At 38.7% G+C, this 27,805-nt stretch overlaps 1 protein-coding gene across 2 annotated transcripts in view; it reads right to left on the bottom strand.

Moving 5' to 3' along the window:
• YES1 (YES proto-oncogene 1, Src family tyrosine kinase) overlaps positions 1–27,805 on the bottom strand; it is a 66,737-nt gene that overhangs the window by 26,952 nt on the left and 11,980 nt on the right. For both annotated transcript variants that reach the window (XM_050939226.1, XM_050939225.1), the window contains exons 2-3: positions 7,481–7,747; positions 798–897 (exon numbers count right to left, since the gene is read on the bottom strand). In XM_050939226.1, coding sequence (XP_050795183.1) covers positions 798–897; positions 7,481–7,739 — 359 coding nt within the window. In that variant the 5' untranslated portion in view covers positions 7,740–7,747. The remainder of the gene's footprint in view (positions 1–797; positions 898–7,480; positions 7,748–27,805) is intronic.

The raw sequence follows: 27,805 nt of genomic DNA, 5'->3' as shown, positions 1-27,805 counted from the left end.
TAGATTAGATAATTATATGAACCGAGCCTATTACCACATGTAGTTCTAGGATTGCCAACCCTCCAGCATTGTCCTGGAGTCTCCAGGAATTAAAGATTAATCTTTAATTTAATATTATGTCATGTAACAAAATCTGCAGGAATACATCCAAACAAAACTGGCAATCCTGTGATTCAAAGGAGGGATTTGAATCCATATCTCTCACCTCCCAGGCGAGTGCCTTAGTCACCAAGCTATAGACTTTTCCCCCCTCTTTGGCCCAATGAATATTTAAGTATTACACAAAGTGGAACAACTTCAACAGAAGTGGTTGAGAGCCGTCCACCCCAGAAAACCCTATAGCCCATTGGCTAGGATGCCCACCTGGGAGGGGGGAGATCTGAATCCTTGCTCCAGAGTTGGTATTCAAATCAGGGTCTCACACCTCCAGGCAAGTGCCCCAAACACTAAACTAAAAGGTCAGAACGGGACACCCCCCTCAATTTTTGGATGACACAAACTGGGCTTTTCCAGTTTGCTGACAAATTCAAATTATTTTCAGAATTAAAACCAAAGTATTCTTCTCTGAACTTTGGTTTGCTGGCCAAATTTGGGGGGGGGGGGGGAGGAAATCAAACCCAGCTCTAATTAGCATGTTAATATCATCCTCTTAAGCCTATATTTATGGAGCTTTGTAAATCAGGTGAAAACCTGTCTACTCTTTGTTGAAAAATCTTAAAAGGCATATAAACAGTCTTAAAAGGTATTTATTTCCAACTTAACACTAATTATAGAAGTCTCTGGCAGAAAATACTTACGTGTTGTTTATTATCTGGAACCGTTCACCCTTCTTAAACGAAAGATCATCTGTAGTTCTAGCTTCATAATCATATAAGGCCACAAAAACAGTTACACCACCTTGAAAAGAAAGGAGGCATATCATGTAGCAATACCACTTTAAGATTAATTTAAAAAAAAAGCAGTCTGGCAGCAGCTAAACAATTTTGCTTTGAAAACAAACAAAATGTACTCTGCATACTAGATCCTGTCAATCTGAAAGAGCTGACTTATCAATAGACTGGCTAACTTCTTTTGATTAAGAGAGAACTTATATAAAGAGAATCCTCAGACAAGGTGAGTTGAATTATAAAAAACAGATTATAGCAGTTCATTCGAGAATCAAGAGCGGTACTTTCAATCAGAGCATATATAGGGCTAAATATACAAAAGACATCAAGAATGATAAACTCAAAAGAGTTGCTTTTAAAAATATATTTTAAAGTGACATACAATAGTTTCAAAAGCCATTATCATATTTAAGATTTTAACTTAGATTTTTATAAACTAAACTAGTTTTATGGCAGAGCATCTCCAGACATTACACCATGGATTCTCCACTTTCATCTATGCATGAGATTAACCGGACAAGAGGCCAATTTCAGAGGGGACAAAGAATTTTCATTCTATTATGCTTAAAAAAAAAAAGTCCTCATTATAGCATAATTCCACCCAATATTAAAACATACATGTTCTCTCCCAGCCATAAAAAGCAGGAAGGAAGTTGAGGATGACGCACAGTTGCATCACCTTGAGGGGAGTGCTGAGTAAGATTTTTTGAAAGAGAAATGAGCCCACTGCATCGATCCATTTAGAATTTGCTCCTCCAAGCCTTTCTAGCCAGTTATCCCAAGCATGGGGACTGTTAATGTGTCCGTCCTTTGAATGAGGTGTGAGAAGTGGTAGGGCAACACACTATCTTGCCCTAAAAGACACCTTATGTCACTTGGCTAAATAATGACAAAGGAGGGATGTGATAAGAGTCTACAAATATTTGAAAGGCATAAAACACCAAGAAGAAATTGAAGCAGAAGCAATTGGATAGAACTGAGAATGGAAAATTTCAGATGGACTATCAGTAAAGACCTTTCTCAGATCTATTACTGAGGAAGAGTCTCAAGGGAGTTCTGGAAGCCCCACTGTTTCGCATATTTAAAACTAAATGCAAACATTTTGTAGAAAGACAGTACAGACAGTGCAAACATTTTGTAGAAAGAGGGGCTATGTGACCCAATATGTCTCTTCCATTTCAAGTTTTTCTACTACTGGTATGTCCTAAAGCAGAGATCAAGGTGGCTAGGAGGCCTTCAGCTAAATTCATGGAAGACATCTTGTTAGATTGTTCATGAAATCACATCAAGTCAACGTTATGAGACAGAAGCAAAACTGAAAATTAAGTTTACAGTTATACAAGGATTTTTAAAGAATTGCAGCAGTCAAGACCACAAAGAATTTAGCCTATTATGAATAGAGAACTGGCCACCGCTTGCCCAAGAAATTGGGAATACTGTCTGCACTTTTCCAGAAGTTGAAGGATGGTGCAGAAAACTAATTAAATCAACATGACTTTCATCAGTTTTGCCTGGTAACCACTCGCTTAGTTTGAAGTCAAGGTGGTGCACAAAACATGAAAATGGCGAGAATGCACATTTTAAACACATACACACACAAATATACAACTGATGTTCAAACCTAAGGGAACCGGCTGTATCTTATTATATTTTAAGCTTCAACATCTGGCAAAAGTTAATACTCTAGAGCGCCATTATGACAGATGCATTGATTGCTTATCAGCCAACCTACACGTTTCATGATAAACTGTACAATTTACAGCAACTAGGAAGTTATTAATTCGGTTGAACTACACAATACTAACCAAAATAAGATTAATGCATGCAAATTCAAATCACACAGCAAAAGTTATTTACCAGTGCTGTTTTTTGACCATTGCCCTGTCAGTGAATACATGGAAATCTCTTCCAAAGGCATCTCTGCTGGGTAGGAGCATGAGCAACCAAACATCGCATCATACATCAGATGCCCAGATCTATATAAAGGAATGTGCTCCCCCACAACAACCTCAGTTCCTTCTCCTGAATTGCTGAATTCTAATGACATGTATGTCTACACAGTATTTTGAGCCTGTGGGAGCAAGACTCCGAGCCTCAGTTGATAGACTCAGGCCAGTGGGAAAATACCTGGATAGACAGCACTTTGAAGTTGTGGCTCAGGCTGGACCTTGGGCTCTGAAGCCCATACCTCCACAGCCTTCAGAGAGGGATCTTATGCCTAGATAAGATGCTACATAGTTCTATGCACCTCATATTCTACTGAGGAAGACCCTATTTAGATCTAGGTTTTCCTGGACTACAGCTGTGAAAAACAGACTTTTTTTTTTTTTGGGGGGGGGGGGGAGGGAAAATCATTCTGAATTATGATAAAAAGCCAAATTTTAAAACATTTTTAAATACTGAAATCAAGAAAAGTTTTGGTTCAATCAGAATGTTTCCTTCAATAAATATGCAACATTTAATTTAGATTGATAATTTTTATTTTTATAGAAAATAAATTTTGAAGTAAAAAAAAATCAAAACTTTTTCTTCTGAAAATGTCCAAAATAGAACACTGACACTTAGAGGGAAAATTTTTTTGACAATTTACTTCCCAAATGGAACGGTCATAGAAATGTTTATGATTTTGTGAAAAATTTCTATTTTATCAAATATGGCATTTTTCTGATGGAAAACTGTTTCACTGAAGATTTTCTGACTTTCTCCCAGACATCTTTCCCATAAGCTACAAAAAGAACCTATTTGTCTTCTCTAAATAGAAAAACATAATCACCCAAATTGTGCAAATTACCCGCCCAGGATGGGAATAGGTCTGGGAAAGATAGGGAGGAACATATATTGGGCTGAGATGGAAATCCGATACGACTTTCGGAACAACGCTTGGGTGGGGTCTAAATCACTTTTTCTTTGTGGATCACAGTAGAAAGTGGCATAGTCATTAAGGTCTGTAGTTCACTTATTTTCCTATAAGAGGCTATGGCAATTGGAAGAGCAGCCTTTAAAAGACTCATTCTAGGGAAATTTCCCTGAAAGGTTCAAAGGAAGGGTATATATTGGTTTCATAAAGCTCTTTGGTAGAGGGTGAATGCATTGATCAAGACTTAAAAAAAAAATAAATCTAGCAACAGTGGACTGAAAAATATAAGTCTGCTTCAACATGTTGATAGTAAGCAGAGGGGCTGTTAGGTGTGCTACGAGAGGCTGAAAGCAGGTATAAGCACTTTACACAGAAGACAGGCCAGAATTCCAGCAATTTTAGACTAAGACGGAATCAAATCTTTATTAGGCAACATTTTCAATCTTGGATGCTATTTTTGCCTGCAACACCTCACAGTAGAGATCTGTTCTTGCCTGGGTTAGAACTGACTGCATTTTGTCATCAGGAGTGGTCAGTAGCGGTTGGGCTATTATCTTCTGCGTTGCAAGCTGACCATTTTAATGCCTGTAATCTTGAAGGAGAGGCAATAAGGATCAGCTCTAGGAAACAGTAACAATGTTGGTGCGGATTTAGGGGGGCTACAAGGCTACGTCTACACTACCACAGTAAGTCGACCTAAGTTAGGCAACTCCAGCTACTTGAATAATGTAGCAGGAGTTGACGTAGCTTAGGCTGACTTACTGCAGTGTCTACACTGCATTGGGTTGATGGGAGAATCTCTCTCGTCAACTTACCTTACTCTTCTCCTTCGGCATAAGAGTACTGTGGTTGACTGGAGAGCAATTTGTGGTTGATTTGGTGGGTCTTCACTAGACCCGCTAAATCCACTCACAGTGCATCTGTCTCCAGGGCATTGATACGGCAGTAGTGTAGACACAGCCCAAGAATGAGAATTGCTTTGTCTATCTGATCTTCCAAAAGACACTGAGAAACACAAATATTTTGAAGGAAGGCACACGAGCTATGAACACCATCTCATGAGGAATATGTCTGATAGGGATTTCTAGACTCTTCCGGCTCTGGTACAATACAAGAGGTATTTTGTGTTTGCTCTAGAAGTGAAGAGCTTGATATCTGGGTGGTCCCATTCTGGAAGAGGACATTGGTTAGTTTGTTTTAGAGACCACTCATAATAGATTTAGTCTTTCTGCTTAGCTAGTTTCTGCCTGTAAGTTTTCTTCTCTTGCTAGGTGGAGAACTGAATAGATATGATGTTTTATGTATCACAGCCACAGCTTCCTCACCTCTAAGGAGAGACTCAGTGATTGTTTGTCAGGACATGTAATACTTTGATGTTGCAGTGATGAGAAGACCGACCTTCAGGGCACAGAATACAGCCCTGAGTTATTGGACGTTTACACAGAGTGTCAAATGCCATGTGTTTCAGTGGCCAAGTACTTTGAGTTTTGGGTAACGTGCACCCCAGCCCAGCTTAGATTCATTAGTGATCCCTCAGAGTTTGAGGATGATTGTTAACCTTAAGATTCTGTCACAGGTATTTTTAGTAAAAGACAGGGACTGGTCATGGGTAATAAACAAAAAAACACAGAAGCCCGCAACCTGTCCCTCACTTTTACTAAAAATACTCTGGGAGACATGGAGGAAAACAGAGTGCTGCCATGGTTTGCCCCTGCTCCAGTACCATCACTGCTCCAGCCCTAGCAGGAGTTGACCCAACTCAGGCTGGCTGCCACCCCCCTGAGAGCTCCTTTTGCTGACAGCTCCAGCAGCCCTGGGACTGACAGTTGTGCCAGCTCTGCCTGAGAAGAAGTCCCAGAAATCACGGAATCTGTGACCTCCATGACAGAATTGTATCCTTAATGATTGCCTTCCATAAAATGATAGCCAGTTATCTCTGGTGGATCCACAGGTGGCTAATGAGATGAATCCAGGAATAGCAGATCCTGTCACAATTTGGGCAGACATTTCCCAATGGATGGGGCTGATCTGGACTGTGGAGTCCGGCTGCAGTGCATTCTTTCCTTCTTTGCTGTTGTCTCTGTGTGATCTCAAAATACTGGAGTCCTTGTCCCAAGGTCCTTTTCCATATTGGTCGGTCTAGGGCTTGGGTTTCCCATGAGTTGATGTCAATAATACATTTCTTCATGTTGGCTCTGAGGGTGTCTTTGAAGCACCTTTTTCTGCCTACCCCTCGTCTGTTGGCAATGGTCCAATTGCGAGAACATGACCTGCTTTTGGAGATGATTTTCTGGCATTTGAAGAATATGACCAGCCCAAAGGAGTTTGTGGTGGATGATCATAGCTTCAATGCTGGAGGTTTTGGCTTGCGACAGAACACTCATGTTGGTGCATTGGTCATATCACTTGATTCAGAAGATCTTCTGGAGGCACTGTTGATAGTATCATTGAAGAATCTTGAAGTGTCTACTGTATGTGACCCAGGTTTCGGCACTATATGGTGAACTGAAGGTGGTGTTGAATTTCCTCACCAATGTCAGCTCTCTGTAACAGACAGCTGTCAAGGTAAAGGAAGTGTTTGACATTATTCCTAGGGGGAATTCTGTACCATTGCGCATATGCAGAATTCATGTGCTCTGCTGATTTTTTTCCTTTGCAAAAAATACGTTCTGCCAGATCAGTGCTGCAGTTACGCCTTTCGCCCACCAGGGGCTGCTGTAGTGCCAGAACAGCAGCAGCTGACTCACCGCTCACTAGCCACAGCAGATAGCAGCCAGTAGGGAGGAAGAGGCTATGTTCCTCAAAGCTCTCTGCCTGGGGGGCCAGGTGAGGAGGCAAAAGAATACGGGGTCACAGACGGAGTGGAACACACGGAGCTTCTGGGGGATCACAGACTGGGGTTCAGAAGGGCTTGTGGAGGGATAGATTGAAGCACGGGCTGAATGGGAGTTGGCATGCAGGGACACATGAGGACGGGGGCTGGAGGGGCAGTATCACACAGGGACAGGGAGGACGGATAGCTGAATGGGGGCGTAGCACCACACAGGAACAGGAACAGGTGCTTGACTGATTGGGAGAGGCTAGGCTCAGCCAGGGTCTGATGGGAAGGCTCTCCAACTCCTTAACAATCCCTTCCTCCCCCCATCCCCACTCACACAAAAACACTGTTCCATGCTTCTCTCATCCACACCCTAAGCTTCTTCAGGTTCACTCCCAAGGCTTCTTGCCCAGCAATTACTTCCCTCTCCCTCAGCTCCTCCATTACCCGGCTCCCGCAAGCCTTTGCACTGCTCCTGATGGGTGTGGAAAAAATGTTTCTATATTGTAGTTTAAATTAATTACTCAAAGTTCTGTATTAATATGCCTAGTAAGAAATCTATTAATCAAAAAACAGTTCCTGAATCTTTTTTGTTGTCCGTATTATTACATTTTGAATCATTCCCCCAAATTTCAAGGTCATTATTCCATACAGGTATCTTTGATGTCTCAGACTCACAAATACAGTCTTACCTGCTTCTGTTACTGCCTTGGATATCCATTGACGTTCGCTTTGCTTTACTCTTTGGAATGATATCCACTGAATTACCATTGGAATGGTAAAGATCTTGAAAAGCAGAAGCCCTTAGAAAGTGTTCTGTTTTGGCCCTATACGTTTTCTTGTGTTGTATGGCACTATAACATTTAATAGATGAGACTGTCAACTGATAAAAACTAAATTATTTTACAGAAATCTCACCTGTTAAACTATTAGGATATTGACTTGGCACAGCTGAAAACGAGGAAGAGGCTCCTCCAAAGGGGGTCATCCCCGAAGGTCCTCCAAATGGAGTCATGGAATGACTGTTAACTGATGGTCCCTTCATTGCAGGCGACTGTGTTGGTTGGAGAGAATCTGATCCATAATGGCTGATGTGGGAACTAACAAGTTCTGGAGGGCTATCAGTTCTATATTTCATAGTTGGACCTTTGTTCTCTTTGCTTTTAATGCATCCCATGGTTGCTTCTGCAGAGAAAAATAAATAAAACATCTCACCGTTCATATATAGTTAATGTAGAAAACATGAAAAAGGCTTATTATAAATACTGATTAAGTACTGCTTAAAAAATTAAAAAGAAGGTGGTAGCTGGTTTTACAGCCACAGAAACTGCTGAAATTTCAATAGATAAATGCTGGAGAAAATAGTTAAGTTAGCTTGCTAGCGCACCTGGATTAGTAATGAAAAAAGTTTTCTGGATGGAAAACTGTAGAATTCATAGAATCGATAGAAACTTACTTTTCCCCGAAATGCTACACCCTGACAGCCCTTAACAAGAACATTTGGATATTTTATATGAGATGAGACTCAACTTGAACCTCCATTTCCGAGGTGTTCATAACTTTGAGGTTCTACTGTATGCTAGCTGGAGCACTGATCTGACATGACAATTCCAGAGTTAAGAATTCTGTCTTAACTTCAGAAGTGGAAGTCTCCTTTAACATGAAATAATTAGCTGTCCACATCACTGAGAAATTTAGAGAAAATGATGGAAACCAGCAACAAATTGGAAGCATTTAATAAAAAATATAGATGTCAATGAAAAGAGACTATGGTTAATATTTCATGAATCTTTCTTCTATAGCTGGTCAAATAAGTATGAATACTGGAGTTCTTCCTTCAAGTAATTAATTGTGTACACATTTTCTCATTTGCAATCATCCCTGATCTCTTCAATCATTAGATATATGCATCTGGAACAAACAAGTTCTAATCATTGCCCCAATCCATCTACTTTCAAATTTTTTTTCAAGTTGTGTGTGCATTATTTCTCTTTTCATCAGGTCATTAAAATATTAAAGACACTTTTGATTTTCTTCAAAACTAACTCTCAGGCCCTGGAATGGACAGTGCACACATGACAGAGAAAGCATACAAAACTATGTTCTCTTTTCAATGCACATAAATTCCTATACATCAGTATAAGAATATTCACCATATCACTTTGGTCTCTAACATCTGTGGTACTGTACTAGCTAATAAGAATATTAATAAAAAAGAGAGATCCAACCTAGCTGAATTGTTGCAGTCTGCAAATATAGTTTAAAAATTCTGCAGGGATGAACAAATCAAAAATATCACGGAAATGCCAGAATGTGTCCAAGGAGGTGGGTTTTTTTTGTTTGTTTGTTTTTATTGTAGTTAAAACCTAATCTGTTGATGTCTAAATGTTACTAGAACTACCAAGTAAAGGATCACATATATGCATGACTTCAAGAGAAGTTAATGAGTTCAGCTGTTTAAAAACACCTTACAAAAGAAATCCTGCAATATAGATCTGGAAGGCTCCTAACAGGTAACTCCCAATTAAGTTTAATCCAATGACAAACTCCTATTTATAACCTCTCCACTACGCTTGGACAATTACATCCAGTAGGATGTGAACCATCATATTTTGTCTGTCTGGATTCTCAGTGTGGTTTGTTGCCTAATCCTGAGGCCTACCCCCTTTAGTAGAGAATGTCCATTGCAACTTCTTTTTAAAAAGTGTACAGTATGAACCATAGTGTACACTTGCAAAAGTGTGTTTTGCTAGCAGTACTTAACAAAATGATATATTATCTGGTTTGTAGCTATAAAGTTATACAAAGTCAGTGCTTCAAGAAGACAAATACATAATTTTTGTTTTAATAACTGATACTTATGTAGATTAAAAAAGACAGCAAAAGAAAAAGCTGTTGCATCCTCAAAACATACTGCGCCACTAAATCTCTCTCAGAGATGGTTCTGTCAAGTTTTTAACGCTAACATCTGGCTAACATGCTAATAAGACTTCAGGACTAAAACAAAGTTTGCTTGACTTAGTAAAACCTGCTGGATTCTGTCAGAGCACTTGTACATTTGGCCAAATGTACAGTGTAAATGTTAATGTATGTTGTAATTATTATAAATAGTTTCTGTGACAAGCCTCATTAATTAAAATAGTGGCTAGTAATGAAAAGTACTATCATGTTATATTTGAACAGACTGCAGAAAGACTTATTGAGGATTTGAATTCATATTCAAAGGAACGCGGTAGATCCCCTTGCCTTTTGATTCACTGTTAAGGTAATCTTCTTTCTGAGGTTTAAGAGATTAACAACAGATATTCAATCGCCACTTCAAGGAAGCACCACATTCAGACACAAACAGACAAAGAAAATTCAAGAGCTCTATGTATGAAAAAAAAAATCACATACTCCACCCTTTAAAAACAAAACAGAAAAATGACAAAAGCCCTTGTTTTAAAAGAATAAAAACATACATGAAGACTTTCTACAATATATTGAGGGGGAAAGGAGTGTTAGGGAAGTTGGAGAGAGAAACAATAGGCTTTTTTTTAATGTTTAGCTTTGTAATGCATTACTAGAGAAAGGAAAAATCCTAAACAGCTGGTCTGTAATGTGGGGATTTGGTTATTATAGTACAGTATGTGTTACTAAAAATTTACACAAATACTTGTTGGAAGCTGCTCTGGTTAACACCTCTTTTCTGCTGGTCTTACCAAGGACAATACAAAAACAGTTATATGAAGGATAGGTTTGCCAGTTACAATTTATGCCTCCCTTCCAGGAGCATTAAGTTTTTTCACCTCAGACCAAGCTTATTTTACAGATGAGCTAAACAGACACGTGGAAGAAAGCACAAGATCTTTTGAAGTATAACTGTATAAATAAAAACTTGGCCCAAGTTATGTTTACACACGAAACCAACATCATTTACTAGGCTTCACAGAAATCTGACTAAGGATAAAGGCTTGACAGATTCCCAACCCTTGAATCCTTGGAGATAAGAGATGAATACCTATGATCCCATGGTACTGACTTGGTAATCAAGTGACAGTTTTCCAGGAAGCTATATTCTGAAGAAAAAGGACTAAAAATGTAGGTGTCCAATTCTGGTCTCTGATTAGAAAAGGGCCCAATTAGAATGATGTCCAAAAAGAGTATGAGAAATTGGCTGCAGGAAGGACTGAAAGATCATCAAGTAAGCCTCCCTGAGGGCCAACAGAAGAAAAACTGTTCTAGGAGACAGTTGACAAATGAGATTTTCAAGTTTCCATATTGAATTTTGCCCTTTTGATTGATTTGTCCAAATGGTTCAGCTCAAAGATATTTGCAAAGCAGCAAAACTACTTGGGAACTTGGTGATGGAAGATGGAGTATCCCTTGGCCTTTGTCCAAAGTGGAGTAGTTTGAGAGGCTCAAAATATAAAGGCTATTTTTCCATCTTCTATTCTCTGACTTGTGCTTTGTTAGATTATGGAATGTTAGGGAAAACCAAACAACTATCTGTAGGTCTGAGTGATTAATTCTGTTGCATAGACCTTGCTGATTATCTCTGTCACCTACCTGTTCAAAGAAGGGGTGATTTCCTAGTTTGAAGAACCAATGAGAGCCACCATATCTCAAAGAATGCACTGGACAAGAAGCACTCCAAGTTTTTGTGGCAGAACATCTGGACAACTTATCTAGTTTTCCGATTTCAATTTTTCTGTGTGGTCTGAGTCTTGTCTACAGAATCTAGCAGGGAAGGAGTCACAAAAGGAATGCCTGCTTTTTTACTGTTTTTCTTTCCTTCTTCTGATAGGAGAATCTTCCTGAAAATGTCTTTTGTTTCAAGAACTGCTTTTCCATTGGTTCTCTAGAACACTTGGCTCCCACAGTGCTTCAAAGAGGCCATATTTGATGTTTAGGCTTGTACCAGAAGTATCTTGGGAAGGGCTCACTTTTACATCTTTAGGACTGATGGATAAAACTTCTGACGATCATTTAAGGCTAACATAGGCAGAGCAAAGCAGGCTGAAAAGCCCTCAGAACAGCTGTTTCAATTTTTCCATAAGGTGGATTCTACCCTGTGGTCTGCGAGGTTTTTTGGGCAAAAAGTCACCTTTGGTATCCAAGCCTTCAGAGAATTACTGAGCATTCAACGGGCTGGCAACTGCTGTATGTAGTGAATGCAGATTTTTTTTTTTTAAAGTAATTTGGGTGCGACACTGAATTTTTATAATGTGAGAGTCTCTTATGTTTGATTCATTTGTGCCTACTCCGTTTTAACAACATTCTCCTCCTTAGGATCAAGGAGAATGCAGAGTTTCCTCTTAGAAGGCATGCCAAAAAAGAAGGTTTTGTTTGTTGTTTTTTTATTTTAATTTCTTACTTTCCTCCTGATTCAGCATACACTCGGATGCCTCTTACAGAGTGTGATTCTGAAGTGGTCCAGAGGGAAGCCTTTTTTTGGGTCTCTTTCTTTGTTACAGTCTGAGCGCTTATTCGCTGATGACAAGGGAGAAGAGAATGACTTCTGTTCATACATTTCTCTTTTTCAGAGTGCCAAGAACTTCTCCCTCCGCCTCTTAATAATAGACTGGCTCTACGCAGTCAATTCAGAGCATATAACTTAATTCTCTCTCTTTTTTTATGGACACTTGAAGCTCCAAATTAGTATTGAAGGAAAAAGTCTTGTTATTAAAATTCTGTGTGATTATAAAATAGAATACTTTTTATAATTCAAAATGCCGCTAATATTCTGCAGGTTAGTCGAGTGGATCTTCTAGGTTTAATTAAAATTTGATTGTTTACTTTCACAAATTCAGTTCTACTGTCACTTGTTTGAGTGGAGACTGCTTGCTTACTGTATTGCTGGGCAAGCACAGTGGAACAGGTGGTTTCAGACGGTAGTAGTTAAAACTGATTTAATAAGGTAGGAGGGTGGTGCAGATTAAAAGAATGGGGGAAATCAAAGAGCCTTGCTAAGAATGGCTAAAAACCTATGCTCCTAATTCTGGCTCTATTATGACATTCTACTAATTCCATCTAAAAGGTATATGTTTGGATATGAAAGGTGTTGCCTTTGCTATAAAAAGTGAAGAAGAACATACACATAAAAATGCATACTTCAAAGGATAAACATCAATTGTTTCTAGTCTTCACAACACTGGCATAATCTTTTGTCTTTACTTGCATTACATCACATGTAAATTATTTAATACATTTTAACTGTCAAATCATGAAATTTTCTAATTTCACTGTGACCAACCCATGAAATTTGAGACCATTCATTTACAGGTTCTCATCAGAATTAATTATAACAATATTAGCCTAATACAACCACCACTTTAAATCCCCAGTCTATTGTTATGCAGCTGAAAATGGCATTGGGAAAGAGTGAAGCCAGTGAGACAGGAGCATAAAAGAAGCCAGTGAAACAATGGATGGAATTTAACTACCAGAAGTTCTGTGATTAGTACAGCTAGTATTAAAGTGTGGTTCTACAACGAAAAGTTACTGGAAAAACAGCACCGTTGGCTCTGTTTTGGGGCGTCTCAGGTCAAAATCTGTTTAGTTTAACAGCAATACATATTTTTCCCCTTCCTTACTTAAAGCACTGTAAAACCAACTAGTAAGGGGTTCCAATAGTGTCCTCAACAGGATTGCACAAGGAACTGAGGCCAGAATTTGGTGCTGCAGTTGGAATTTAGTTGCTTTCACTGACTATGCAGACACGAGAATAAAACCAAGCAGTCTCCTATAACACTGCAGCAACTGAAGTGAAGCAAAAATACAGGACTCTGAACACAACGGGAATAAATCAGTTATGCAAGAAAATGCCTTTTATATTAACTGTATATTTTTTAAAAGTTTTTTTGATGGGAAAGTTGTCTGCCAAGATTGATATAAATTAGTTCTTAATTGTGTTTCTTAATTGCTCAGATGCCATCGCTGCTATTACAGTTAGCTTTCTGTATAAAATGATTTTCAGCAAAGATTTGTAAACTTGTTAAAACTTCCTAAATAAATAGTTTTAAAAAATTAAGCAGATGAACATATTACACCTGTCCTCAACCAGCCTGCGGTTCCTTCTGAAATTAGATTTATGTTTCTGTCAAAGTTGGTTCTTGAGGGTGACTGATTTTCTCAATAAAGAGCCAGTTTCTTGACTAACAAGGACCTTTCAAGGGTGCAGAGTCCAGTCCAATCCTGAATATCTACACAGCGATTTTTAGCCCCATAGCCCAATCCCCGTGAGCCCAAGTCAACTGACCTGGGCCAGCTGCGGCCATGCCACAGGTCTTATCCCAGCACAGCTGTACCCTGAAAGATACTTGCCACACAAGGTAAGCCCTGCTACCTGATCCTAAGGTCCTATGAGATTGTAATTTTGAGGAGCAGAGGGAGAATGAAGTCTATTTTCACACCAAAAAGAAGCAGGACTAGAGAATGACACAAGAGCTGGGTGAAGCTGAGATCGGTAGGGAGGACTGGGAGTCCCCGCTTCAGATTGTGCTCTCCTGTTTTTGTGTGGTGCCTGACCTACGGGATCCACTACTTGCTCAGTGCTTACCATGGGAGGTGAACTGTATCTGGAAGGGCTCAGGAGAAGCTACAACATCTGGTGCTTCTCCTGAAGTTATTATCTATTTGTATTATGGTTGTGCCTAAATGCTCCAACCACAGTCAGGGCCCCACTGTGCTAGGTGCCGTACATAAATATAACAAGAAATAGTCCCTGCCTTGTAGCTTACAAATCTAAAATGGACAAGTCAGACAAAGGAAGTATTATCCCCACTTTACAGATAGAAAATGGAGGCATAGATAGATTAAGGACTTGTCTGGATACATGAGAAAGAATCAGTATGAGTTAACGCATGAATTTGAACCAGTTTTTATACCGTTATAACCTTACGGTGCAGACACATTTTTTCTGGTATGAATGCCTTGGACAGAGCACTGGACTGGAATTTAGGAGACCTGGGTTCCAATCTTGGCTTGATCACTGGGCTGCTGGGTGACCTGGGTAAATAATTGCATCTGCCTGTGCTTCAGTTTCCCCATCTCTAAAATGGAGATAATGATGCTGACCTCCTTTGTAAAGCTCTTTGAGATCTACCAATGAAAAGCACTATAAGAACTAGGTATCACTGCTTTTATTTTATTCACTTTATCTGATACCGTTTAGGAATGGGTTTAAGCTACTAGAATAAGTGCTTCCATAAAGAGAAAGGAAGAATGGCTATACTGAGTAATCATATGGGTAAAACTTTCCCATGTAGACAAGCTCTTAATGGCTTATCCAGAGTCACACAGGAAGTCTGTTGCAGAATCAAGAATTGAATCCATATCTTCTGAGTCCCACTCACTTCACTAGAAAAACCAGCCTCCCTTTCTGCACTGCCATTTGTATGCTCCACTTCAGTTAGGAGCTGCCTACCCAGTGTGAGGTAACTGAACACTGGAGAGAGGCGGGGCCACAGGTTGCAAAGATATAGGGCTGCAGTAGACACAAAACTGCTTAACAGCTAGGGCTGAAGGTGCCTAAACTGGAGCCAAAAATCCAAGCAGAGAAACATTCAAGTAATTTTAGGGGTTACCTGCAACAACAGATACAAAGTTTTCAAATTAGATTTTTGCCGTTAAGTTGTTGGTGTACCCTTCAAGGTTCCCTAGAAGTCAGCATATTGTTTATATTCAAGAAGTGAAATATTATATATATATATATATAGATTACTGAATATATATTAACTATGCTCTTGGGGGCATCATAAAAAATCCCCATTCAAACCACATGAAATTGTATGTGATACTGATGTTCATCTTCATTACTCCAACAGCCAAGAATCCAAGAGATTTTTTGCTAAAACTACAGTTAGCAAAAGAATTTTTCTTTACAGCAGACATGTGCAACCAGGGTATGAAGGAACAATATTTAAAATAAAAATGTAAATTCATGTCTCAGGAGTGAGATGTATTTTGTGCTGTAGCACACCGTCACCACATGAAATCTTCTAGAGTACTAAAAATACTACAAACACACCATCATAATACATGAACCATAAATCATTGCTATTGCTCCACAAAGTCTAGTCAGTGCATTCTTTTCCTTAAATGTACATAGTCAATCAATCAATGCAACAAATACAAGTAACAAGGGAAGAATTCCAATGCTTTTTTGATGCACTTAAAAGCAATTTAGTCCTATGGATGTTTAGTTGAATGGTTAAAGAACATTTAACAGATTTAAGAGTCTTGCACGTGTGAAAAAGCATGCCAAAAGTTGGTTTCAAATTAAAATAAAAATACGTTATAACTTATCTAAACCACCTAGTCTACTTCAGACTGACTTTATGAACTACTGCCAGTAACAAAATATACACCGCTACCTCGATATAACGCCACCCGATATAACATGAATTTGGATATAACATGATAAAGCAGTGCTCGGAGGGGGGTGGGGAGGAAGCAGGGCTGCGCACTCCGGTGGATCAAAGCAAGTTCAATATAACACGGTTTCACCTATAACGCAGTAAGATTTTTTGGCTCCCAAGGACAGCATTATCTCGAGGTAGAGGTGTATCTGGTATCTCTGAAACCTATTTGCAATAGGGCAGCTGGGTGAATCTTGTTCATTTCACAGATTCTATTTAAGCAACTCATTGTTTTCCAAATGTTCTATATTTAATACATTTGTTCTCAAAGTGGGCAGTCAGGGGACAGGGGTGTGTGGATGGGGCAGGTGTCCCAGAGGGGCTGTCAGGGAACAGGGGGTTGGATGGGGCAGGAGTCCCGAGGGGGGGGGGCAGGCAGGAGGTTGGGGCTGAGCCACAACCCCCTCCCCTAACCAGCATGCCATACAATTTATGAAACCCAATGCGGCCCTCAGGCCAAAAAAGTTTGCCCGCCCCTGCTTTAGGCTTTCCAGTGTAGACATGATATTTTTGCTGTGTTACAGTCTTGGATAAAATAGAGGAAATACATCTCCTCTCCTCTTGTCTTTAGAATGTGAAACTTGGCTATTCTTGGGTTGCTGCTATTACAATGGTATTAAGAGATGTCTTCAGTCCTGGTTAATTCCAACGGCTGAAGGGAGGGAGTTATGCAACTTTGGACCAGCCACTGGAAAAGCCTAGTCTTTGATCCCATGAATCTCACAAGGCAATATAAATTCCTGCTGACTCAGAGGCCTGATGAATCAAACTTTCCAACTCAGGACAAGCAATTTCAGCAGAATGTATTGTGTATACTAAGTCTACCACGCTTGATGTTAACAGGAAACCTCATATTGTGCATTTCCTATTCCTTGTCCGTTTCCCTTTGGGCAGATCTTCAAATGTATGTGGAAAAACAAACAGGAATTGCTGCAACAGTTCTAGGCAAAGGCCAAAGAAAGACATTATAGAAAGAGGAGGAAACAGTGTTGAATGACAACAAAAAAAAACAACCAACCACACACCATAAACTTTTAGTGGTGCTTCTACCCGAAAGAGTGAAGAAAGAACAACCAACCATCCATTTCATATTCACAAGGAGCGCTGAAGTAAGTAAAACACACAAATTTTAAAAATGTAATCTCTTAAGGATATGCCAGCTCTCCCTCTCTTTTAGGGATATGTAACAAAGGGTGCTGCACCTGCTCAACAGTCTCTCCCTATAATTTGGCATTCTGCAGCTCAGACGCCATTGTGCTATCCATATTGCAGACAGTAAAGTTAAATTATCCAGAGTACACACAAAGCCCTGTAAGTCACTGTGTTCCAGTTTGCAAAGTGAAGCCTACCAACATTTTAGCAACTGCACTTTCCAGTCCATTCCATCATACAGAGCAAAGCAAGGGATTAAGCCTGTAGGAATAAAAGAAAACGGGGAGTGGGGAAGGCCAGGTGTGACAGGTCTAGAAAGTGTTACACACCTGTCAGGCTAATTGACCCAGATTCAACCTTTAGACACATATTAGTAGGGCCCTACCAAAGTCATGGTCCATGCTGGTCAAAAGATTTAAAAAATAGTAAATGTCATGATTTCAGCTATTGAAATCTGAAGTGTCAAGGTGTGGTAATTGTAGGGGTCCTGACCCAAAAAGGTGTTGGGGGGGTCATAAGGTTATTGTAGGGGGGTTGTGGTACTGCTACCCTTACTTCTACGCTCTGCTGGCGGTAGTGGCGCTGCCTTCAGAGCTGAGCAGCTGGAGAATGGCAGCTGTTGGCCAGGAGCCCAGCTCTGAAGGCAGCGCCACTGCCAGCAGCAGCACAGAAGGAAGGATGGTTTGGTATGGTATTACCACCCTTACTTCTGCGCTGCTGCTCGCAGGGCACCGGCTTCAGAATTGGGCCCTCAGCCAGCAGCTGCTGCTCTCCAGCCACCCAGCTCTGAAGGCAGCAGTTCAAAAATAAGGGTGGTAATACTACAACCCACCACCTAAAATAACCTTGTGACCCCTCCTGCAATTCCCTTTTCGGTCAGAATCCCCAATTTGAGAAATACTGGTCTCTCCCCATGAAATCTGGTCTTGTGTGTGTGCTTTTACCCTACAGATTTCACAGAGGGAGATGATATTTCACAGTCCATGATGTGTTTTTCACGACGGTGAATTTGATAGGGCCCTACATATTAGTAGAGAATGTTTGTGTTGCATGTTTACATATATATTGTAGGAGGCTGACAATGTAACCAAACAGTTCCTGTCTATCCCAGTGTTCTGTTAATTCATTTAAATGAACTGTGCTTGTAGTGATATCACTGTCTTAATTTCCCTTGGAGGCATGTAGCAAACTACCTGTAAATGGAGGGAGACAGGCAATTGTCTTATGTTAATCCATTTAGCTAATTACCAGTGATACTAGGAAAGAGGACATCTACTTTAAAAGCTAGGATAAATTGTCTATTATTCACCCAAGGACTGCATACTGTCAAGAGGCTGCCCATGAACTGTATTTTAAACACACACACACACACACACAGTCTCTCTCTCTCGGGCCCTTATCCTTTTCATCTCAGATCTACTTAAGCTTCATCAGGGGAAGTGTGAGCCGAAAGACTGAAGTCTCCAGTCCCAGCACCCAAATACTGGACATTGGACTGAACCTAAAGACTAATTCTGAAAGAACTCTTTGCAACTCTAAAGCTTACCATCTCTACTATGAAACTGACCTAAAAATTCTATTCCTACCTCTATGTATAATGATCTTTTAACCAATACTCTCTCCTTAATAAATTTTAGTTTAGTTAATGAGAATTGGCTGTAAGCATGTACTTGGGTAAGATGTGAAATATTCACTGCCCTGGGTGAATAATGTGTCCAATCATTTGGGATTGGTAGAACTTTTTATATGTTGAACACAATTTTCAGTGATCCTCATCATATTCAACTTGGCTGTCTGGAAGGAAGTCCAAGGCTGGGATGCTTTAGGGGAACTTTTTTGGCTTCTGGGTAACAAGCAAGGTTCTGCGGAAGCTGTTTTGTTGCTGGCTTGATGACTCTAAATATTAGAACCACCATCAGTTTTGGAGGACTGGCTACCCCATTATTTGCAGTTTGCCCTAATTGAGCAATTGTAGCATGGTCCCCCTAGGACCCCAGTCACACTGAGAAACTGGAATATCAGAAGGACAAGTCCTGTGGAAAAGTCAGTTCTCTTTTTATAAACCAAGGAGAAGAGCCAAAAAGAATCAATATCAGTTTACCAAGAAAAAGAAAAATCAGTGTTTTAAGTGGACATTTTATTGGTGTATTGGCACCCAGCCTTCCAGGTTTAGACTTATTTTTCCTTCATCCATTCCCACCCATATCTATACCTACAAAAATATAAAGAAATCAGCCATTTCAAATTATGAGGCATATGCCACCTTGTTTCAGGTGTATGTAACTCATGTTTAAAGATTTACTTAAGGCTAAATAAACACGTTCAGCCCTGCAGTAAGTTTTCTTTTTCTTCTAAACCAGAAAATGGAGCTTGTTGAAGAATTGTTTTAGCTACCAGAAACCTATCAAAAAGAAGAAAGTATGTTTTACTTTAAAAAAAAAATTCACAGATTTAAATAAAGGCTGAGATTTGGCAAAAGTAAGTTTGGCAAGTGACCAGTTCACAGTTTATTCCCAAGAGTTTTTGGAGTGTTGAAAGCTGGATGACAAAAATATTTAAATTATGAGTAATAACAATGGAGATAGTAAATGAACAACTTTTAAAAGACATTTAATAATGCATTAAACAAGTACATTGTGAAGACAAAACACTGCATGTCTTCAAACACTTGAGGCATGTATTAACAGAGGGCTGAAACATACCCTGTAGCAACGCTGTTATAAGATAGCTCTAACTCAAAGCTGTTTTAAAAATATGTCTATTTTAAAAAGCATTTAAAAACAAACTAATTTTACCATGGAAAAAGTTGTTCACAGGGAAATCATAAAACAAAAGGAGAGAGAGAGTGTGTGTGTGTGTGTTTAAAATAGCATTTCTGAATTAACTTTTGTAATGTCCTAAAACTTCTTCTCTAATTCCAGTGTCCCAATGCTTATTGGGTTGCTTTTTTCTAGGGGTTCACAGGAACTCCCTACATGCAGGTTTCTTACTCTCTCATTAGAAAAGATAAAATTGGGATCTATTTAATACAAGACATGAAAAAGACACTTGTCTGCTTGAAAGTGGAGAGAAACATTCCCTAGTGGATGGAGGAGGGGTTGCTAAGCCATGAATTTCTGCAGAATTTAAACTTTCAATTTACAAAGGAATAACTTTTAATTCTTATGGTTGCAAATGTCATCTTCCAAGTAAGTGAGAATATGGTGCTATCTTCCCTTAGGGTGAACCTAGGCCAGCCTGCATGTTTTCTAAACATCACTGTTTTTGTCTCCACTAATTGCTAAATGCAGTGAAACTGTCAAGAAGCACATCAATTTAATTCTTCTAATGTTTTACCAATATATGAACAGCAGCATATCTGGGCTCCGCAGCTATTCACAAAGGAGAAGAATCCAAAAATATTGAGACTGGGGAGGAGTAGCAGAGAACCCAATATATACCCCTATAGCCACCAAGAGAGGATGATGCAGTATTGATTCTCTCCACAACTGCAAATGGGAGTAAGACAGCATGAGAGTAGAAAAGAGACCCTTAAAGGGGAAGCGTGGTAGTTATGGCACAATGAGAAATGAATATGATTTTTCCAAGTTCCAACTCAATGTGAAAAGAAACTCAAAATTAAGTGTCCAATCCTGTGATGTTCTGAACTCCTTCAAATATTCTTGACTTGAAAGTATTAGAATAGATATCTCAATCACTAAAAACAATTCATAAGAGAAAAGCAGAGACCCTTCACTAAACTGGTATAACAATCAGTTGGGCAAGTACTCTTATTTAATAATTCAATTGTTTTCTCCCCTCCTTAAAATAAAGGCTCATGATCTAATTCTCAGAGGTATCCAACTCCTACTGGCTTCAATGGAAATTATGGATGTTCTGCAGCTCAGAAAACTGGGCATTGTTATTAAGGCTATTACTGAATGTTAATGAGTGTAACAGTTTAACCCTACTCCTCCCATGTCATCCCCCACACACAGCCTATTAAATGAAATATTTCTAATTTCCCTGTGAGTTTGTATACTCAACAGGTTGCTTTGAAATGTCAATGGTTTCTGAATGACCTAAGCAAACACATTCCACAATTAAACATCCTTAATCAAGAAAATAGAGTTAGAGAAAAATAAACAGTTCCAAAAAACCACTAATGCAGTATTTTGAAGAAAGCACACATCAAACAGGAGTTTGTACCACACAGCTGAAATACATGTTGTACAAGGATCCTGGCCTCCAGTGTTAGTAATGTTATTTGAGCAATAATTATGTGAGTTTACAATAGTTGTGATTTAAGAAAGAATTCATTTCAGAAGGTTGTGCAACCACTTTGCCAATGAAACTTTATTATCTCATTTACAAAACGTTCTAAATTTGTATCCGGAATGGTTTAAATTATGCTTAGTTAAAAATTAGCAGGCACTAGTGTTTTCCCCATACACAGTTGTCAGAGCTGTCCATACAGAAAGTCATATGGAAAATTTATAGGATGGTTTCTGAAAGAATCTCTCTCAAACAAAATTGTATATATAGCTGGATCAAAATATATGAATGGCTATGATTTACAGTCTTTTAATCAGCCTAAAAATTAAAAATTGTGCTTCTGAAGAAAATTAGGACTCTGAAGGAATCAAATTCAACAACAAGCAAACACAATGGGGAAATGAAAGAGAAAGTGGTGTAAACCTAAAAAAAAAATACACCAACTCCAGAAATATTATTTTTCCATCCTTCTTTATATATAATCAATTATGAGGAAATAAAATGTAAAAATCCCAGCTGATTTAACCAAGTATGATCATGGCATAAGGAAAATGAAGGCAGTCACATTAAACAGCAATACCATCATTGTAGCAAATAGGTAGTATTCTTCTAAAAATCAGCACTCCCATTCTACACAAATATGCCTTTAAAAAAATTTTTACATTTCTCCCCCATTAGCGGTTATAGGGATCTCGGTTATTTCCATGATCAGAATTCTATTTTTCTATGGCGTATTCAGTCAGATTTTGCACATCCCCATTTGTGGGAAGGGAGGGCAGGACAAAGGTATCCTTTGGTTTCTACCCAACTCACTTGCCTCCCACCAACTACTTTTCCACTGAGACCTGGCACAATTTTACTCCGAGCTCTTCAGAGTCCAGTAACTGATCTTTTCCAAAATTAGTGAGTGGGGAGAGACAAAAAAAATTCTAAGGAAACATACAGTGTGTCAGTTTGGAATGTAAAAACAGCTAAGAATCTGCAAGTAAAATAAACTTAATTTTCCTTTTGCAAGCTTACAAGGCAGACAGCCTTTTTGGTTTATGTTTATACAGCACCTAGCACAACTGGGTCGTGGTCTATGACTAGGGCTCCTAGGCACTATGGTAATACAAATAATACATACTTAATTGAAAATATCACTTTTAATCATCTTAGGTGTTCTTAGCAACATAAATATATTGTAAACATTTACTTTAGTTAAGTCCAAAGTGTACTTTTGTAATACAAAGTTAAGAACTACGTAACTCATGAACTTTTCAGTAACAATTAACATTTCTGATTCTTAAAAAATGTGTAATCAAGTGTATATGCACTATAGGTAAATATCTTGTTAAGCCAAATATAGCATAATGACTTAAGAAAATTATTACTACATACACCACCACCACTTTGGGATTTTTGGTTGACACAGCACAAATTAGTCTGGGATATATAGCCTGAAGGATTCTGGGAAATAGCTCACAGGGAAAAAAGTGAGTGGTTTTAAAGTTGCAAATAAAAGATGACCACAATACCTTGAATGGATATCCCAATTGGCATTTCCCATCTCTACTGCTGTTCTAATATCCCCAAATTTGTTTTTTTTTTTCAAAATTACAGAAATTATACATTTTCTGATTTTCAAACAGAAAATCAGAAATTCAACCCCCTTTTTTAAAAAAATCAAGTCTATTGTACAATTTTCTAGCATTCAGAAGATGTAAACATTGCAAGAAAAAAAGCAAATTTCCAAGCAATCTCTTTGTTAAGATCTGGAACATGAAATTTTATTTCAAGTGGAGAACTGCAATCTTTGGCCACATTTACTGAAGAAAAATTCTCTCTGCCCCACCCATTCACTCTAAAGAGTATTATTCCATGAACGTATGCTCATAAAAGGATGAGCAGTTCAATCATCTTAACAGTTTGTTTTGTCTTTTATAGTATGGCACCCTGCCCCCAAATTGGCAGGTGAAGAGTGAATCATTTATTTTGTAAATGAGATTCTCTAATAATCTGTTTGTAAAGAAATATTGCTTTTAAAACATTTAACTAAAGTACAAAAATTCAGAACTCTTGCAGAAATCACCCATTTGGTAGCTTCAGACACTAAAGAAAATATGAAAGTTATCAAAAACATCCAACATTTGACATACATTGGGCTATATATATTCAGTGGTTATATGAAACTGCAGTTTTGTTTACAAGGTTTTCAAATGAAACCTGGATCTCAAAGCCAAACTCACCAAGTTTTTCTCAGTATCTATACAAACACACCAAATTTTGCCTTATTGTCCATTCAGAACCAAAGATCCCTTCCCAAGATTTGAAAATAAACTCAGACTTACTAAGTGCTCTCAAGCCTTTCAGTAAACCAGGCCCAAATCGTTTCATTATGACATTTTTGCTCACTTCCAATTAGATTATTATATTTCTTTAAAATAACACAATGTACTTCAGTCTTTCCCTATCCTGTCTACAATTTTGACATACAAAATGTAATAGACTAATGGAAATATAACTGACTATTAATAATGCTATAAAACAATATCTTTGAATTTAACATCTTACTGTAGGGCGGGGGGGGGCGGAGTCCACCCACACACTATGGGCAAGAAGATTACCTTGGCAAGTGAGGGGCTTATACCCTCAATTTCTGCAGAACTTTTCAAAACAAAAGAAAAAATTAAGTTTTAACACTGTGGTTGCAAAAATCAGCATTGCAAAAATCAGCATTCCATATGCGAAAGAATGAAGGGCCAGGATGTCTTCTCAATTCAAGCCCTCTGATGCTGTTGGGTTTTTCAGACAGCAGTGAAATTAACAAAACTCATGTCATTTTCACTGGTGCTATGAAGAACCCTGTGGCAGCTATGAAAGTGACAAGATCAGGTAAATTCCACTATGATGTTGTTTTGGGGAAAAAATGCACAGAGGAACATATTGGTATAGTCACAGAGATGAAATGGAATGGAAAAAGCTGAGAGAAGAGCAGAATTGTAGAGCACACCCCCAGGAGGCTGTTGATAGGAAATGGTAAGACAAAAAGCAAAAACAAAAAGATCATTCTCTCTTTCAGAAGCCAGATGGAGATAGAACTAGGGTGAGGATGAGACAAAGCTTTCTGTTGCCCTATATCCTGCTCCCAATTTCTCACACTAAAAAAATGAGTATTTAAGTCTTAACTTATAAAATAGGTTATTCCGTTAGCAGCCTGGCTGCCTTTACAGCAATTACAATTGACAATCTCATATCACTCACAGACTGCTCATTCCATCATAGGCAGCTAAACAGCTATCCCCCACCAAACTTCTACAAATTAGTCATTTTATTCCCTTGATTCCCTCCCATGGGTTCTGTTATTAATTCCCATCTTTCCTTATACCTCCTGACTCTATTATCGTCTCATCCCAGACCTCATGGCCCTCTGGGTGACACCACAACTTCCCCCTGGATTTTCTCCTATCTTTCTTCCCATGTCTTCTCTCCAGGCTGTAGTGTAGACAAAGACGTGTGTTAGACCTCTAGCTCACACCACTTGAAGAGGAGAAAGGAGCACTACACCAGGATTCAGCACTATGTTTTCTGTCTACCTTGCAGCCAGCCATATAGTAGGAAAGCAGCCAGAAACTTCTGCCCTTTCCCTCTCCATACACAGTTTATCAAAGGGGTTTGGGAAGGCAAGGGGAAAAAGATGGTGATGTTTAGGTTAGGTGTTTAATAAGGCTGCATTTTGCCAAGGTCAGCTTCTTAAATTAATGTAAGTTTTCCCATCAGTCACAGGTGTTTCCAAGATACTGCACGCTCCAATAGTAGTTTGGTTAAATAATATTTCAGTTTTTAACATTTATCTGTTAAGGTACACATGGATATTAGTCATGTAGACTACAGCTCTGCTTTTACACTGTACCACACATCTGACCGTGTTTCAAGCACACATTGTGTTGTTATTCAATAGTGGAGGAGCAGATTACAACATGAATCTTCTATTCTCTCCACCAATTTAGTGGTGCACTTCCCAAAAATGTCCATTTTAAAGTGATATTGCACATTTGATCAGAATACTGCAGCTCTGTTTGACCAAGGAGCATTGTCTAGCTAGTTTCTTGGACTTGAACTTGCACTGAAAAGGAACAGTGGATTATAATATATTACACACATAAATTTGGACATAATCCCAATCATATTATTACAATTTTCTGGCAATTGAAATTTTGGGCCAACATTGGTAGACAGTGTCCATTTAAAGACTCTTTCACACTTGTGAAAAGTTAAAACAACTTGGCACTCTCTCTGGTAGCCAATTGTATCCTTTAAGTAGGAACTCTATTCATTCAACTGAATTGCTGCATTAAGGGGAACAGTTGGTTGGCATGGAGAGGATTGGGTTGATTGACAATGTCCTTTAGTCCCAAAGAAATTGCAGCAAGAGTTTCTAAAATCACAGTGGGTCTCTCAATAGATTAAGCTAGTTGAAGATGATACAAGTACAGAATGTTTCCAGGGAGCAGTTGAAGATTCAGTGCATTTCACTAGTCCAAAAGTTACTTTTGTGTCTTGTTTGTAAATTTAGTAGCTCAAATTTAAAAGGAGAACTCCTGCTTTGACTTTTAAGTCAGCACAAGCTACAATATCAGCATCAAACATGTGCAGAATCTGTAGGGTATGGTTTGTGGGATTTCTGCAGAACTACAGATGCTTGACTGAGAATTTTGTGGATCTTCATTCTTACATTTAATGGTATTTCATTATGCCCATAACATTTTGATATAAAAAGGTACTCAAATTTAGCTCTAAGTATTTTTTAAAATTCAAAATTTCAAATGATTACAATCATTCTTTTTGTCCCCAAGTAAAATCATGCAGTGCTTACTGAAAGAAATCAGAGTGATCTATTAAATGAATGCTTCCAATGGATGGAATCATTAAAAAAAATTGTATTTATGCATGTTGAAATACCGCAAGAAACTAATAAGACACTACTGCATATATAAGCATTGCATTCAAATTGTAAACACTTTTGGATACTTTGGCTTTTGATATCCTTCATATTTACAATTTGGACATCACTGTATAAAATCTAGTAACTATATAGAAGGCCATAATATGTCTTCATCCACTGAAGTTAAAGAAGTTATTCTGGATGAACACTGAAACAAAGGAAGGCAGAAATTTGGTCCAGTTTTTTTACTTTATTTTGTTTTCTTTGAACACACTTGATTTTCCTTCGCACCTGGTAAGATTATATAGAGTTGTCCACTAATAGAACACTTTGAACAATAACCACTATGATTATAACATGAAATACCTGGCATAAATCCCAACATTCAGTATATTGTTTGTTAAAACAAACTGGAATAGTCATGTCAGCATAGTTGTGCAGGCATAGCCCCCTATTGTAGTTGCAGCATAGAGAGACAGAAGAGTTCTGCTGGTGTAGGAACACTATCTCCCAAATGACATTAGGCTTGTCCTACACCTGAAAGTTACATCAGCATAGCTATGCTGGTCAGGATGTGACTGATAACTACTCTGACAAAACTCCCAATGTAAAGGCAGGTATGTTGACAGAAATGGGCTTCTGTCAATGCAGCTAATGTTTGTGAAGGTGGTGCTCCCATACTGATAGAAACACAACTCCATCCATATTGGTTGTGTCCATGCTAAGGGCTGGTCTACACTGGAAAGTTAGGTCAACACAGCTATGTCGCTCAGGGGTATGAAAAATTAACAACCTGAGATATAGCTAAGCTGACCTAAGGCCCAGTGTAGACAGTGTTAGGTCAATCGAAGAACTCTTCACTCAACCTAACTACCATCTCTTGGTAAGGAGGATTTACTGCAGTGCCAGAACCACCTTTTCCATCCCCTGTAGGAAGTGTCTATGCTACAACTGCACAGCTGCAGCTGTGCCGCTGTAGTGGTAGCGTAGACATAGTTTAGGGGGTTATGTCAGCATACACTCTGTAGCGGACATAGCCTAAGCCAGCAGAAGCACTCTTCTATGCTACGTCTATAGCTATGCTGACAAAAAATTTGTGATGTCGTTAGGGTGTGTCACTGAGTGACATAGCTATGTCAGTACAAATTTGAAGTGTAGACTGGGCTTTAGAAAATAGGGCCAATTTCACTGCTAGGATAAGCAGATAAAACTTTTCTTTATTTTATACCTCAGTGAAGTTGACTTCAACAGAGTTGCCTCCACTTATTCCACCAGAGAATCTGGATCTATCGTGCAAAGCCTAATCCAGCTGACTTTCATGACAACAGGATCAAGCCCTAAAATAAGTAGGCTAAAATCTCAGCAAATCACACTAGACGCTGACATTTGTCTTTGCCTAATTAGCTAATAAAATTATAGAATTAAATTGGTGTACCGAGCAATTTAAGGGATGGAAAGTGTTATTTTGATTTTGACTGAAATCATGTGACCTGCAAATCAGAAGCCAGTCAG

This window comes from Gopherus flavomarginatus, chromosome 2 (assembly GCF_025201925.1).
Source record: "Gopherus flavomarginatus isolate rGopFla2 chromosome 2, rGopFla2.mat.asm, whole genome shotgun sequence".
NCBI lineage: Eukaryota > Metazoa > Chordata > Testudines > Testudinidae > Gopherus > Gopherus flavomarginatus.
The sequence above is the reverse complement of the archived record's forward strand: the minus strand, read 5'-3'. Positions and strand labels throughout refer to the sequence as shown.